At 37.3% G+C, this 15,607-nt stretch overlaps 2 protein-coding genes across 7 annotated transcripts in view; one reads left to right on the top strand and one right to left on the bottom strand.

The window, feature by feature from the left end:
- Positions 1–101: 101 nt before the first annotated feature.
- On the top strand, positions 102–8,212 carry TIFA (TRAF interacting protein with forkhead associated domain). Of its 5 annotated transcripts, XM_064584968.1 has the most exons (4): positions 102–241; positions 731–898; positions 4,211–4,294; positions 6,836–8,212. In XM_064584968.1, exons 3-4 carry the CDS (start codon positions 4,235–4,237, stop codon positions 7,415–7,417), a joined length of 642 nt encoding a protein of 213 aa, XP_064441038.1. In that variant the 5' UTR covers positions 102–241; positions 731–898; positions 4,211–4,234; the 3' UTR covers positions 7,418–8,212. The 5 variants fall into 5 exon arrangements, 3 of the variants coding, with proteins under 3 accessions (XP_064441038.1, XP_045736540.1, XP_045736539.1); XR_008506549.2 differs by lacking the exons at positions 4,211–4,294; positions 6,836–8,212 and adding an exon at positions 3,384–4,202; XR_010409494.1 differs by lacking the exons at positions 4,211–4,294; positions 6,836–8,212 and adding an exon at positions 2,333–3,368.
- A 3,139-nt stretch (positions 8,213–11,351) lies between these two features.
- The window catches only part of AP1AR (adaptor related protein complex 1 associated regulatory protein), a 37,438-nt gene continuing 33,182 nt past the window's right edge, over positions 11,352–15,607 (bottom strand). For both annotated transcript variants that reach the window (XM_045880582.3, XM_064584967.1), the window contains 3 exons: positions 15,256–15,329; positions 13,805–13,933; positions 11,352–12,230 (listed from right to left, as the gene is read on the bottom strand). In XM_045880582.3, the coding sequence (XP_045736538.1) occupies positions 11,965–12,230; positions 13,805–13,933; positions 15,256–15,329 (469 nt within the window). In that variant the 3' untranslated portion in view covers positions 11,352–11,964. The remainder of the gene's footprint in view (positions 12,231–13,804; positions 13,934–15,255; positions 15,330–15,607) is intronic.

The raw sequence follows: 15,607 nt of genomic DNA, 5'->3' as shown, positions 1-15,607 counted from the left end.
TCGGTCGCGTCCGCGCTCCCCCCGCCCCCCAGTTCGGCCCCGCCCCCTCGGCGCACACGCGCCCTCTCCCTCCCCGGGAGCTGCGGCGGGGCGGGCTGGCGCTTTCTCGTGGAGCGGAGCGCGGTGGGCGGTGCCGGTCCCCCGACTCCAGCCTCCGCGGGGTGGCCTTCGAGCGTCTCGTGCGGAGCCCGGAAAGCGAAGCCGCTCTGGGAAGTTAGTTCGCCGACTGCCCGGCGCCGAGGTACCTAGCGGGCGGCGGGCTGGGGGTGGAGTGGGGAGTGTGTCTTGTCTGTTCCTCGCGCCGAGAGCGGAGCTTTGTCAAGGAGTCCTTCGCGATGCTCTGTACAAAGTCACACCCACGGCGCGCTCCAGCAATTACATAGGGCACGGCCCCAGCTTGGTAAACCTTAGGAATATTTATAAATGCGAGGGGGGAATACTGAAAGGAAATGCCAGAGATGGGGTGTGTTTTCTTTATCAATTTCCGTGCTTTGCAGTTTTTTTCCTAATCAGAGAACACAAAAGAATTCCATTTATCAAGGGTAGCTCACAAAGCAATTGGGCGTGAACCCCCTCCGCGTCCCCCAGGAGACTTTCCTGCGGGGCCTCGGGCTCCCTGGAGCTCCGGGTTCTCTACTGAGGGTTCTTCTGGACCTGCCCTCCTTGCCTCAGGAAAATTATATATATTAGGAAAATATAGTAATCTGCTGTTTTCTGGGACTTTCCCCAGCTTTCAGATTGAAAGGAATTTCCCACATCCTCCGGAAGGAAGCCAGAACCCACGCTCTACCTCATAGCGGATGTCCACAGCCACCAAGAAACTGGACTGTGCAGATCTGATTGGGTACAGGTTGATCAGGTAGAGTGAGAGAAAGAAGACACTATCTCGGAAGAAAAAGTGAGCTCTCTTAAGGTTTTCCTCTTGCTCTTTTTGTTTTTCACGACTCCTTCTACGAAACCTATTATTTAAGAATTGATTCTGCTGACCAGGAGTAGAGTTCACAGATGTCTTCGAAGCCACACTGGGGGTGGTGACCGGCGAGGGGCGTTAGTCAGGAGGATGACCCTGTCTTTTGCTAGGCTTCAAGTTTCTCTTCCCTCCTGTTAGCTCAGTGTTGGGTGTTGGTCAGGGAGAAAGCCTTTGAAAAAAGGCTGCTTGCAGCAAGGCAAAGACATATACTTTCTCTTGAGATTATCCATAGGGTGGGAGCTGAGGAGGATGAAAGTAAACCTTTAGAATACCTTCCTTAACACAAGGCCCAGAACAAGCTCCATTATTTCACTAGATCTTACCTTAAAAAGCAAACTTAAAGCATGAGAATCCTCTTGGCATGCATGACCACCCAGGGGCACCAAACTTTCTGTTAAACTGCTTGGACACCTGGCTCCTCCTTTGAGCAAAAATATCCGTCTTTTTGTTCATGACAGTTGAGGTCCAAACAGCCTTTTTGCAAGGTCAGGGTAGTATGTCTCTTTGCTGGCTTTGCCCAACTTTGGGAGGGGTAACTGGTGTGTGTGTGGGGGGGTGGGGGGGGGAGTGTGAGCAAGTGTAGAGAGCATATTTTTGCACATAGCACCTTATTTCCTTTGAGAGGAGTCAGAAGGCAACCCCAGAGTCTAACCCTTCTCTTGCCAGCTCTAAGACTCCCAGGTAAGTGTGTACTTGCTTCCTGGTGTCCAGCAAAGGAGAGGTTTACTCTTCTGACACTCAAGAATGGAGCACTCACATTCTGTATTATGCTTTCTGTGATAACGTTCTTGATAGCAGGGCTCATTTGCTCATTTTCATTTCTATATATTTATCTATTTATTGTAGTTCATTTGTGAATATAGATACTATTGTGTATCAGACATCACCACAGTGTTTTACACAGTGTTTTTCTTTAAGTAAGCTCTATACCCATCGTGGAGCTAGAACTCACGACCCTGAGATCAGGAGTTGCATGCTCTACTGAGTGAGCCAGCCAGGCGAACCATGTTTTACAATTTTTTTATGTCAGATATCATAGTTTACCCCTTTAATACTTAGCTAATCTCCACCTCCATTTAATTCCATAAAAATCAGATGGTTTGTAATTTTGTAAAGAAAATGTTTGTTAAGTGTTTGATTAGATATTAAGTACACATGGTATACAATTTCGAAGGTATAGAATGTGCAATGAAAAGTCTCCTTTCCACCCCTGACCCCAGGTTTCCTCTCCAGAGGTAACCACTGTTACTGCTATATAAGCTCATTGTTCTTCTATCTTTGATAACTTATGTCAGACATTTCAAAAAGCTGCTTTTGAGCATTTGCACACTAGTGATTTTTTTTTTTTTTTTTTTTTTAAAGATCTACCAGGGCACCTGGGTGGCTCAGTCGGTTAAGCAGTTTAAGCGTCTGCCTTCGCCTCAGGTCATGATCCCAGGGTCACGGGATCAAGTCCCGCATTGGTCTCCCTGCTCAGCAGGGCGACTGCTTCTCTTTCTCCTTCTGCCCCTCCCCCTGCTCGTGCTCTCTCTCTCACTCGTTCCCTCTCTCTCAAATAAATAAATAAAATCTTTTTTAAAAAAACCTACCAATTTTAGTTTATTTTAGGGTTTTTGTTAGTTTCAGTCTTTACTGTCTTTCTACTGACACTCAGAAATGGCAGAGATTCAGGCCACTTTGTAGAGGGAACTTGCAGCTCTAGAAATTAACAAATAGATTACTTTCTCAGTTCCTTGAGATCAGAGACCATGATTTATTCAACTTTGGAGCTCCCCAAACAACCTACCACAATTACTAGTGAGTACTGGGTCCATGCTAATATCCATACATGCAGACTTAGGGATAACTAATACTCACAGTAACCTGCTGCTTCAGAGCCTCTTTCTCTTATGAGGCAGGAGTAACAGTGTATTTCCTACCCCAACACTAGATTCTAGGTTGGTGTCTTGCTGGTTTTAGTACACTTCCATGGCCCTCCTCTCTACAGATTAACTGCTATCTCTTGTGGAGTAACTGGCAACAGAGAGCAGTTATTTGTTGTGGGTAAGAGAGGGTGTATTTTTTTTTTCTGTTTGAATCCTGCCTTTGATACTGACTTTGTGACCTGGGGCTACTTAGCTAAACCCTCTGAGACATAGCTCCCTCCTCTGTGAAGGATGATTCATAGGGTTATTCTGAAGATGAGACAGTATGTGTAAATGGCTAACACTGTACCTGGCACGTGAAGGGCATACAGTTAAGTAGTAACCCTGTTAACTGTCAGGGTTGAGGTCATTTCGTACCTTGGTTGGATAGGTGGATGCTTGTCAGCCCAGTCTATGTTAGGGCTCAGGAACAAATGACTTAAAAAAAGGTTTGATTTCTTGCTCATATTACATGTCCTTTTTGACTCTGTCTTTGGCCCTTCCCTCAGGGATGGAGGCTGAGTTGCTTCTGGGGACTGCCGATGTAGCAGAGGCCAAGAGGATTGGTGGACCTACACGGTGGCTTTTAAAGCTTCTGCTTGGAAATAAGCTTCTGTGTCACTTCCATTCATGTTTCATTGACATGGTTGTCAATGGAGTAAGAAGTATCATCTTTCTAAAGGAGCAAGGCCTGGTAGGGAGGGGCAGCGAATACTTGACAGTATTACAGTCAACCTCAGTGTTTTTGGAGAGTCACAATTATGATCCCAAAAGTTTGTCAAACCCTGAGAGTTGATTCACACCAAGACACTTGTAGCCACTGAGTGATAAACAAGAATGCCTATTTTTTCCCCTTGCAGTGAATAATATATCTACCCTGAGAATTAAGCATAAGAGCTTGTGTGGGGCAAACTTTTCTTGGTGGTAGATTTGCTCAAAAGAATGAATTCTAAACTAATTGGTTATAGGAAGAACACAAAACAAAATTTGGGTGTTACCCAAAGACTATATCCAGAATACACCATGATTTTTAATCCAGTTCTCCTTTTGGAACTGTTATTGTCCAAAGTCCAAGAATGAACTAGAATGATGGCAGTGTATCCTAGACAAGGCTGAGATCACTGACAAATTCTTGCCCCTCCTTTTTAGGTTCTTTACTTGTTAACAGCTAATTCTTTTCTTGTCAACCACTAATTGTATCATCTGATGATTTGTTATAATTATTCTCTTTAATGCTGTCAGCTTCTTGAATAATGTGACTTTATTATCATAATTAAGGTGTCTTCAAATCACAATTCTACCCATTGTGTGTTAATTCTCGCTGTGTTGGTTTCAGAGTAATTTTGACCATCCTTGGCCCATGATTTTGATGGTTCCTCTCACTTTGCTGCTTATAGCTGGGCATGTCCTGTCTGCTTGGGTAATGTGATATGATGTAATAATGTCCAAAAACAATATATGACAAGTAAATTTAAAATTAAAGATATATTTCCAAATCAATAAAAAAGAAATTTTGCTTAGCCATATCATTTATTGAAAAATTGAATAAATTGAGAGTTTGATTTTTAGCACTCATTCATATGTGGAATTTAAGAAGCAAAACAGATGAACATAGGGGAAGGGAAGGAAAAATAAAATAAGATGAAAATAGAGAGGGAGGCAAAAATAGAGAGGCATAAGAAACGCTGAATTCTAGGAAACAAACTAAGGGTTCCTGGAGGGGAGGTTGGTGGGGGAAAGGATAATTAGGTGATAGGCATTAAGGAGGGCACTTGATATAAATGAGCACCGGCTGTTATATGAAATGATGAATCACTAAATTCTATCCCCGAAACTAATAATACAGTATATGTTAACTAAATTGAATTTAAATAAAGAATTTAATAAAAGAAAAAAAATAGCGCCATAACTGCAAAACAGGAGGAAAGATTGTATTTTAAAAATAAATAGCAGCAAGTGTAGAAAGAAAAAGAAAGAATTCTGGTTTTTTTTTTAAACCAGCATAATAATTCTGATACCAACATCTAATATAGATAGCAAACAAAAACCACAATTCAACTTCACTTAAGATTCTTGATTTCCAAACCCTAAACAGTTTTTAAGGAATGCAGGGAACACTCAGCCTCACTTTATTGGTGTAATTTATCACCATGCTAGATTAAAGGAATTCTGTGTAGCCTTTCAAATATAAGGTATATGTATATGTGTGGATATGGAAACAAATCACCCATTTGTATTATTAATTTAAGAATGCAAGGCCTAGAACTAAATATAATGTTTAGTTCCTGTTTGTGTAAGAAAAATTTTTCTCTATGTGTAGAAACATAGGTGTTTGTGTCTATGAGCACACACATAGTTATGCTTGTTGTATAAAGAAAATTTCTGTAAGGATAAAAACAGCTTTTACAGTGGTTGACTCTAGAAGGATTAGGGTGGAGTGAAGATACTCTTTTTAAAAATCGTTATTTGCTGTATCAAATTTTAAATTGTGTGCACTTAATTCTTTTAAAATAAATTAGTTAAAAAATGGCAGTTCTGTGTCAGAATAATCTCTCCAAGATTTTGGTAATTAGTTCTCCTATCCTGTTATACTACTTTACTCCACTGATTATTAAAGGTGCATATAGGCAAGTGTAGGTGGAGGGCACCACAGGGCCAAGAGCTCTAGAGGGGTGCTATTAACTCTTAATGACAGAATGTGGTTAATGACAGTTTGTTCAGTCATTAGGAACAATTGATAAATAATTCCAGTAGGAGTACAGACTATGATAATTAGGACTGACTTATGTAATGTCTAATTTTACAGGTCTAAAACTTTTAGAGCACTTACTATTTTTTTTTCTTTATTACAGTTGATGTACACTGTTACATTAGTTTCAGGTATACAACATAGTGATTCAACTTCTCTATACTTAATGCTCACCACAAGTGTAGTCACCATCTGTCACGATATACCACTATTACAGTATCGCTGACTGTATTCCCTATGCTGTGCCTTTTACTCCTGTGATTTACTCATTTTGTAACTGGAAGCCTGTATCTCCCACTCCCCTTCACTCATTTTGCCCAACATCCACTATCCTCACTGGCAATCATCAGTTTGTTCTCTGTATTTGCAGGTCATATTCTGCTTTTTATTTGTCTATTCATTTGTTTTTAGATTCCACAAATGAGTATAATCATATGGTATTTGTCTTTCTCAGTCTGACTTAATTTCATTTAGCATAATACCTTCTAGGTTCATCCTAGTTGTTACAAATGGCACAATCTCGTTCCTTTTTATGGCTGCATAATATTCGTGTGTGTGTGTGTGTACCACATCTTTACCTGTTCATCTATTGATGGACACTTAGCTTGCTTTCCTATTGTAGCTAAGCATTTATTATATTTAACCCTTTACCTACTAGAAATCTAAGTGAGGATGTAAAGAATAAATGTTGCAATTATTTGTTTATAATTTTTAAATTTCTTTAATCAGGTTTTACAATTCATAATACATCTAATTATAATTTAGTTAATAAACTGCAGGTTTTCTTTATGTGTATATCCTCTGAGGGCATTCAAACCAAGGGGATTACTTATCCTGATTTCTAAAATATAGCTGTCATATTTTCTCTGGGCCAAGTCACTCTATTTAAATCAGAAAGGAACTGAAGTTTCTTTATGCCCCTGCCAAATCACTTTATTATCGACAAGCATTCCTTGTTATTGTCTAGATTGTGTATATGGTTTTATTGTCAAACTAGAAGTGAAAAATAGAGATGGAAAAAAGTAATACACCAGATCTCATGGGACTTGCGTAAAATTTCACATATGTGCTAGTTAATTGAGTATTCTATGTATTGTCTTCTTAAATTCTAAATAAATCACCTATCAGAAGATTTTCATCAAAATATTAGAATTAAAGATTTCAATGCCTGAAAAATGGGAGTGAACTAACATGCTGGTTTGATTGTTGCAGGCAGGTCAGATTCTGAGACACATCATGACCAGTTTCGAAGATGCTGATACAGAAGAGACAATGACTTGTCTCCAGATAACTGTTTACCATCCTGGCCAGCTGCAAAGTAGAATATTCCAATCAATAAGGTTTTATAACCGAGAAAAACTTCCCTCCAGCGAAGTGGTGAAATTTGGCCGAAATTCCAACATCTGTCATTATACCTTTCAGGATAAACAGGTTTCCCGAGTTCAGTTTTCTCTGCAGCTGTTTAAAAAGTTTGATAGTTCAGTTCTCTCTTTTGAAATAAAAAATATGAGTAAGAAGACCAGTCTGCTTGTGGACAACAAGGAGCTGTGCTACCTAAATAAAATAGACCTGCCTTACAAGTGCATGGTCAGATTTGGTGAGTATCAGTTCCTGATAGAGAAGGAAGATGGAGAGTCCTTAGAATTTTTTGAGACTCAATTTATTTTGTCTCCAAGATCACTCTTGCAAGAGAACAACTGGCCACTACAGAAGCCCATACCTGAGTATGGCGTTTACTCATCCTGTTCCACCCAAAACACTTCTCCTACAGAAATGGATGAAAATGAATTGTGAACACAGAGGGGCTAAGAGGAGAGTCATGAAGGATGAAGAAATCTCTAGACATTTTATGGATACTCCACAGTTTATTGGCGTATTACTGTCATCTGTTGTCAAATTTGGGATTTCTTATTATCATTTTGAAGTCTTTAAATTGTGTTAGTCATCAATTTAGTCATCTGTTGCATTCCTAGATGTATTTAGGAATTATTAAGTGTATTATTAAGAATTAAGTGTGTTTAAGTGTACATCTGTGAGGGTTAATGTACAAGAAGTACCCGTGGTGATGAAGGAATAGTGTTCTCAATAAGGATATATTATTTTCTTCTTATGCTTGCTTTTAGTCCTATGTTTTGTTTTGTAAGGAACCATCTCTTGGTTTGGTCATATTATTTCACAAGCAGCCATTTGTTTTCAAGGTCAAGGTTATGAGCAGCTTGTTACTGGTGGTGTAACTTGTTGGTACTTACAGTACTAGAGTACTAACATAATATGTTTTGGAATAGTGCCAATGCATCATTGTGGTTTTAATATAGGAAGCCCTATTTGAGCAATAATACCTTTTCTATGATTTCCTTTCTGTAGAATAATAGTGTTTATTTCCAAAAATACAGTTCTCCTTGTGTATATTTAGCATCTAAAACCAGTATTTTGGACATTTTAATGAACCGTTGCTATGTTTAGAATTCTTTTTCAGTTTTCTTACCAAATATTAAATTAACTTTTATGTACCACACATTTTTAAATTCCATGAATTCGAAATTTTGACAGCTTCCATGCATATAATAAAGTCAAAGTTTAATTCTGTAACCATGTTCTTTGAAACTCTTTCTGAAGAAAGAACTTTCTGAAGAAAAGAAAGTTCTTAGACTGCTTACTCTCCCATGCTGATCAGTAGACTGCTTACTCTAAAGGAGGAGTGCCATAGGCCTCAGGGAGAGGCTGGGCTGGGGATTAAGACTCCTCTAGCCCTGCCCCTCAGTGCATATTGGCTCCAGTTCTCCATATTCCTCACTGTGTGGTGGCACATGGCCACCAGTATTTCCTGTGATACCACATTCTTTGGTTTCCTGTGTCCCTCTTGAATCTGCTTCTTTTGGCAGTTTCTCTACCCCTGACCTCTAAATATCAACACTTAGTTGGGCTTCTCTGCCTATATGCTTCCCCAGGGTGATCTTACCTAGTATAATGACTTAAAATACCTTTTACCTACGAATGACTTCTAAACTTGTACCTTGACCTCTTCTCTGAACTACAGACATATATAGATAGATATGCCTATATCTATCTATCTATCTATATCTCATCACCTTCTTGATGTCTTCATATAAATTTCTCATAAACACCTCAAATTTAACTTCCAAAACAGAACTCTTAATTTCCTTCACCTTCTTAAATCTGTTCCTCCCACTATATTTGTCAAGTTAGAAACCAAAAAGTTATTGTCAAGTGTAGTTGTAACTGCTAGGTTGGCTGTCCATTTCCATAGATTTAACCGGTGGGGAGACAATGAGCTCAAATAGACTTAGTTTATTACTTACACAGATAGCAAAAGCAAGATCAGTGTGGGGTCAGTGTTCCACATCCCTGGTCCCTAGGGATGTCCCTTGGACATTGGACCAGGGAGGCCAAATGACACATAAATGGAGGGCAGCTCTGTTGTTGAAGAGCCAACTCTCAACTCCAGCCAAGCAGTTTTATTAGCTTACATCTGTAGTGAGTGGGAGTGAGGTGGAAATCCCTGCTTCATTAGAATCAGGGAGTTAGATGAGAAATTGCCCCTTAAGGCAGCCTTCTGCAAGATAGGGGAGCAGATGATAAATGGCTTTGTCACATCTCCTTGAGGACCTATCTTGCCATGTTCCAGGGAGGATCACAGAGCTTTGTCAGGATTTGGGTTGGAGTGTGGTTCAGTGTTGCTATATAGATGTGCAGTGAGCAAGGTTGCCAGGGCACCATGATAGATGCATTATCCTACCGTTATCTTGGATTCCAGCTCTTCTTTTGCCCCCATATCTAACCCATCAGAAAATCTTGTTAATTCTACATCTGAAGTTTATCAGCTTTGCATTCCTATCATTATCAACCCAAGTCACACCATGTCCCATTGCAAGTATCACACATACACTCTTGTCTTCTTATAACCCATTCTCTACATAGCAACTAGAGAAATTTTTAAAAAATGCAAATCTGATCACTGTCTACTCTGGCTTACAGAAAGTCAGTGGCTTTATACATCAAATAAAATTAATTCTTAACCATGGTCTACAAAACCTTACATGATCTGGCCCTTAAATACCCCTCCAGTATCATCTCATATTACTCTACCTCATGATGCTTCAGTCCCTGTGCTTTTCATTCTCAGAACATAACCAAACGTTCTCCTATACTTCAGGAGCTTTATAAACATGCTTCACCAGGCTTTTCACTTGGCTGGTTCCTGCTCAACAGTTAGGTCTCAGCTCAAATGTCATTTCAGAGAAGGCTCTCTTGACCTACCAAAGTAGTCACTTAGTCCCCAGCTATCCTGCATTCTATCATCTTGTATATTTTCTAATTGTGATCTGTGGTTTTCTTATTTATATGTTTACTTGTTATTTTCTTGTCTCTCTCATCAGAATGTAGGCAAAAGAGCTTGAGCATTGTATGTCTTTTTACTATGTCCCTAACACCCTATCAGACACAGTAGATTCTCTAATATCTGCTGAATAAAAAAATGTTATTTCCAGGGTTTTTTATAAACATATAAAACAAGAAATTAATATCTTTTCTTAGCAGTTAAAATAAACATTTTCAAATTTAGTTCCATCCTGCTTTCCTAATTCACTCCTTTTTGTCTTCAAGGCAGATTTAATAAAGTAATTATACCTCAGGAGTCAGAATTATTGCATGTTTATAGAGTAAAACTAGTAATGATCAAATAATTTTTTATTTTTAAATGTAAAAATGTGTTTATTCACAATCCTTGAGGTTATCATTCCTTCAAAAAATTTTTTATGAACAAAATGCCAAGAAAAATTACAATAGTAGCTTATGCCAAACCAAAAATATACATCTGATGTATACAAACTTTAAAAGGCATAACACAGGCAATGTGAATATAGATTACCTTTAAAATATTTCCAGTGACAAAGCTACAACTTAAATTATGTTAAGACAGTCATAAATAATAGCATACCTAATATATTTACATATTTAAAGTGTCATTTATTTCTATGAGATAAAAAAAAGATGAAACTATTGATGTCATTGCCTAGCAGTTCAAATATTGAAAGGGCCACATGATTTTTTTTTTTCTTAAGTACAGCAAGAACTTTAAGTTACTATTTATATCTGGACCTTCCTATATTTTTGAGAACATGCACTGTCACTGCTGCAAGAAAAAAAGAAAAAAAAAACACCAAGGAAAAATCAGAAAACAGTTTGCTTACCAAAATCATATTCAATCCTCAGCAAAATTAAGACAAACAATTAGGGAGTGCTTTATAACCTTGGCCTTTCAAAGTGAAATGTAAACTTTAGGGAAAAGAAGAGTTCATTGTATATCACAAATGCAGTTATTTATACTGATATGCTTAGCTCCATCCCATTAAACCACCTTGTATTACAAGGCAAAGGAAAGCTTAATAAAATCAATGAATCCTTTCACACCAGAAAGGATTTTATTTTGAAATACCCGTATTGCATATTTAGGTTTTCCTTTCTTACTAAATCATGCACAGAGAGTATGTTCTGTGTAAAATCTTTCTAAGTCCATGCATTGGAAATATAGAATTTAAAAAAATGACACCTAGAAATTTATCAATTAACTTAAAGTCAATATTCATTTATAGTGGCAGCATGTAAAAGGAAATGAAAAACCTAAATATATATATTTTCTTAAATATTACTTTTGATTACCAGCTTCAGGTGTCTGAACTCTGAAAGTCTATTTTAACACATCATATCCTTTGTTCAGACTGAATCAACATTATTATACTAGGATATGCAGTAAGTGTAGAAAAAAACTGATATTTCAGCATTTCTTTAGGGTCATCTCCTCAATTGTGCTTACTATTAGATCATAAAATTTAAGTAAGTCATAGGAATAAATAATGTTGGAAAAGGTGGAAAAGGGAACACTATTATAAATCTGATCTGGCAGTCCCTCCTCATGCTCCCTTCACATCTGCTGAGAATTAACACAAAATGCAATATTTTCACAGTTAACTACTGAAATAGGCTTAAGAAAGCATTCAAAGTAAAACAATAAAACTATTTTTAAAAGTGAAAATCTACAAATAGTAAACAGGAATGCTATAAAGAAGAGTTAAAATAAATTTAACTGATAACATGATAGAACCATTAAATTGTTTTTGAAAAGCAGAAGGCAGATGATGAAATTGCACTTAATTCTGAAGCAACTCAGATATAGCCTATCATTTCTATTCCTTTCTAATAAGCATTTACAACATGGTTTCTTATCTCCCTCTTAAAAAAAGGCTCAGCACAACTATTTATACATTCTAGTTGGTTTTTAACATTTGGTCACAACAGATAAAACAGGGTCATACAATTTTACCCTATCGTTTCTGTTGATCTGCATCAGATTGCTTTATGCCAGAATCAGACAGTTCTAATATAGGATTCACAAATCCAGAATACTCAGAATTGCCATTATCATCCATTTCAGCACTAACAAAATCATTCTCCCACTCCAGCCCATTGGAATCATCAGAGGCTGATGTAGGATTACTTCCAGTCTTCTTGCTGCTATACTTAAGTGCTGCTCGGAGAATGTCTTCCTCTGTTTTGGAACGTTCTCTCATTGGGAGCATGCGATTCATTCCTATTATTTGGAAAGAGTTATTAGAAATCTCAGTGAAAATTTTAAAGGCTATATTAAAAGACTTTACAGTTTAAAAATGTAGCTTTTGTTTAACAGTCAGACTTGATTTGTAAATTTACTTAAAGAGTCAGTCCTATGGAGGAGCTGTTAAGGGAAGGTTTCTGGTGGGCTCTGTCTTCTACCTAGTCTAGTTTAATAATTGTGTTAATGACTTAAATAATACTCTTAAAAGTCATGTTATCTACAAATCTGATTAGCATACAGATATTATGGATGACAGAATCAGGAGTTAAAAGATCTGAAAGGCTTTAGATCAGACTGAACAAGATGCTAACAATAAAAATAGATTTTATTACAGTCTGCTGATTGGGATCCAGATATGAAATAACGTAAGTACAGGATTGTGGAAACAGTGTTTGGCTGAGAAGATGACTTAATTAAGTTAATGCAATCTTTGGTAAAGTTAATCAAGTCCCCTGTATCTTTGTTTCTTTATTGATAAAAGAAATTACTCGACTAGAGGACTAAGGTCCATTCCATCTCAAAATTCTATGAAATAGTTAATGCTTACTATTTTTATTAAAGTCCTACATTCTGTAATTGGTTCTTCATTTTCATGGATTATGTAGTTCTTAAAGTGAAAATGAAAACTTGAGCCTTATTCAGTGAAATAGCCTGAAAAAAAAAATCCACAATGTAGCTACAATTTTGAGTCCTTGCTATGTGCCACACTTGTATTGGGTGTTTTATGTAAGTTTCATTTCATCCTCACAACATTCATATGTTTGTTTTTTCAAATATTTACTGCTTATTATGTGCCAGGCATTTTTAGACCCTGTGTGTACAATGGTGAATAATCATCCTTTAAAGTAGGTTTATTATTCCCTTTTTATGATGAACAAACTGCAGCCTAAGGAGAGTAAGAAATCTACCTAAAGTACTACAGCTAGGAAGACATAGCTAAAATTCAAACCTATGTCCATGTTAAAGCTTCTGTGCTACACAAAAAAACCCTAACAAATGGCTAATTTATAATGAACCAAAAGATAATAAAATTTTGGCTTTAGGTTGACCACAAGGGGGCAGTAATTCTAATATAAAATGGGCTGGATTACAGAAACCTTAAAGTGAAAAACTAACATTTTTTATTTATTTATTTTTTTAAAGAGCTTTTATTTATTTATTTGACAGAGAGAGACACAGCGAGAGAGGGAACACAAGCAGGGGGAGGGGGAAAGGGAGAAACAGGCTTCCCGCGGAGCAGGGAGCCCAATGAGGGGCTCGATCCCAGGACCCTGGGATCATGACCTGAGCCGAAGTCAGACGCTTAACGACTGAGCCACCCAAGCGCCCCTAAAATTTATTTTTTAAAGCTCAAGAAACACTAAGAATTAAGCAACTTTCTAAACCATTTATCAACAAGGGATAATCAGTAATACAGTAAGAGAACAAGAAATTTTTATACTGATTTTTTAAGGCCTTGCACTCCTTTCAATTTAAAGTAAAATACCAAGTAGATTTCTATAGATTAACATGGATTAAAACTTTTAGGTAAAATTGTGAATATAAAATACCTTCTTCATCTTCCCACTCTAGATCTAGGGATGTGCTGTCATCATTTCCACTTGTTGATTTAGTTTTGGTCATTAAATCACAACTGCTTTCTGTATTTGGTGTCAAAACTGTCGCATCTGATGAGAGTCCTAGAATATACACCAAATATAATGTGATCATATGTACTCTTTTACCACAACCATTTATTTTGTAATATTATCTTTCTCCAAATATTATTATTCCTTTCAACATCATACAAAACAATTATTGAAATCAACACATTGGTAAGTTTTTGTTAGGAACAACATACGGCTTTTTTCCTTTTCCTTTCCTTTTTTTTTTTTTTTGCCATGCAGCATGATAAACATGTAAATTTAAATGAATTATAAACTTTTCCAATACAATGAATTCTAGGTAATACTCAATTACAAAGAGGGACAAAAAATAAGTGAAAAAATAAAAATGAAAGCAGTCTGTTTTCAAAAGGAACCACTACTATGCTTCCATTATTGGAAGGACAGGAGTCCTGACTATTGAAACTTAGAGAAAAACACTTTAATCTTATAAATCAATTTAAGTAAAATAAGTAAACTTTTGTACTCCTTCTTCCCACCTTCCCTTTTCCTGGGAGGGGGGAGAGGTAACACCACAGTAGAAATGGAAAAACGAGTGCTTGACTCTCCTTCCAGATCTATAGTAATAGCCTGAGATTTTTCTTTGCTCCAACTCCTTTTTTTTTTTTTTTTTAAATTTACTGATTTGTCAGAGAGAGAGAGAGAGAGCACAAGCAGGGGAGAAGCAGGCAGAGGGAGAATCAGGCTCCCCACCAAGCAGGGAGCCTGATGCAGGACTCGATACCAGGACCCTCAGATCATGACCTCAGCAGAAGGCAGAAGCTTAATGGACTGAGTTATCCAGGCACCTTGCTCCAACTCCTTTTTAAAAGGAAAGATAAGAGGTGATTGGGTGGCTCAGTCGGTTGTGCGTCCAACTCTTAATCTCAGCTCAGGTCTTGATCTTGGGTCATGAATTTAGACCCCACATTGTGCTCCACGCTGGGTATGGGGCCTACTTAAAAAAATAAAATATGGGGCGCCTGGGTGGCTCAGTTGGTTAAGTGTCTGCCTTCAGCTCAGGTCATGATCCCAGGGTCCTGGGATTGAGCCCCACATCGGGCTCCCTGCTCGGCAGGAAGCCTGCTTCTCCCTCTCCTGCTCCCCCTGCTTGTGTTCCCTCTCTCGCTGTCTCTCTCTCTGTCAAATAAATAAATAAAATCTTTAAAAAATAAATAAATAAAATAAAAAATAAAAAGGAAAGATAAAATTGTGTAATTAAGGACTAGTTAACTGACCTATCTAGAAAATATAAATTTAAAGGGCAGAAAGTTCTATAGAAACAAAGCCAGGATCTCCAATTATCTGTTTACTGTGGCATAAAGTAAAAAAGCATGTATATCTTTTAAAAGACTTACTACTACTTCGAAAAACTTCATACTGTGACTTTATATTTCTCAAACAAGATTCAAAGTCATCTTCTGGTCCTGAACTGTAATTAAAGTAAAAGAAATATATTCATAATAGATGCAACATAATGCATGCTTAAGTTAATTTATGGCATTTTAGTTTGAAGGTCTATCCCACACAAATTTATAATTACTATACAATTAGAGTAACCTAATGAAAATAGGTCTTAATTTTCTTAATGCTAGCAATAAACTGAAAATGATAAGATTTTGGTTAATATTGAAGTCAAAGCTTAGTAATAAGTCCATCTTCATAATTTACAATAATGAGTCATGAAAAAGGTACTTTGAATGAGTGGAA

This window comes from Mirounga angustirostris, unplaced genomic scaffold (genome assembly GCF_029215605.1).
Source record: "Mirounga angustirostris isolate CCGP_5_RB_7025 unplaced genomic scaffold, mMirAng1.0.hap1 SCAF_2, whole genome shotgun sequence".
Lineage (NCBI taxonomy): Eukaryota > Metazoa > Chordata > Mammalia > Carnivora > Phocidae > Mirounga > Mirounga angustirostris.
Note: the sequence above shows the minus strand (reverse complement) of the source record. Positions and strands in the feature narration are given on the sequence as shown.

Bases quoted from the DNA above. Each gene is read 5' to 3' on its own strand.
- TIFA (XM_064584968.1), top strand. From the start codon at position 4,235: ATGATTTTGATGGTTCCTCTCACTTTGCTGCTTATAGCTGGGCATGTC. The intron at 4,295-6,835 runs GTAATGTGATAT...TGATTGTTGCAG, and splicing joins GGCATGTCCTGTCTGCTTGG to GCAGGTCAGATTCTGAGACA.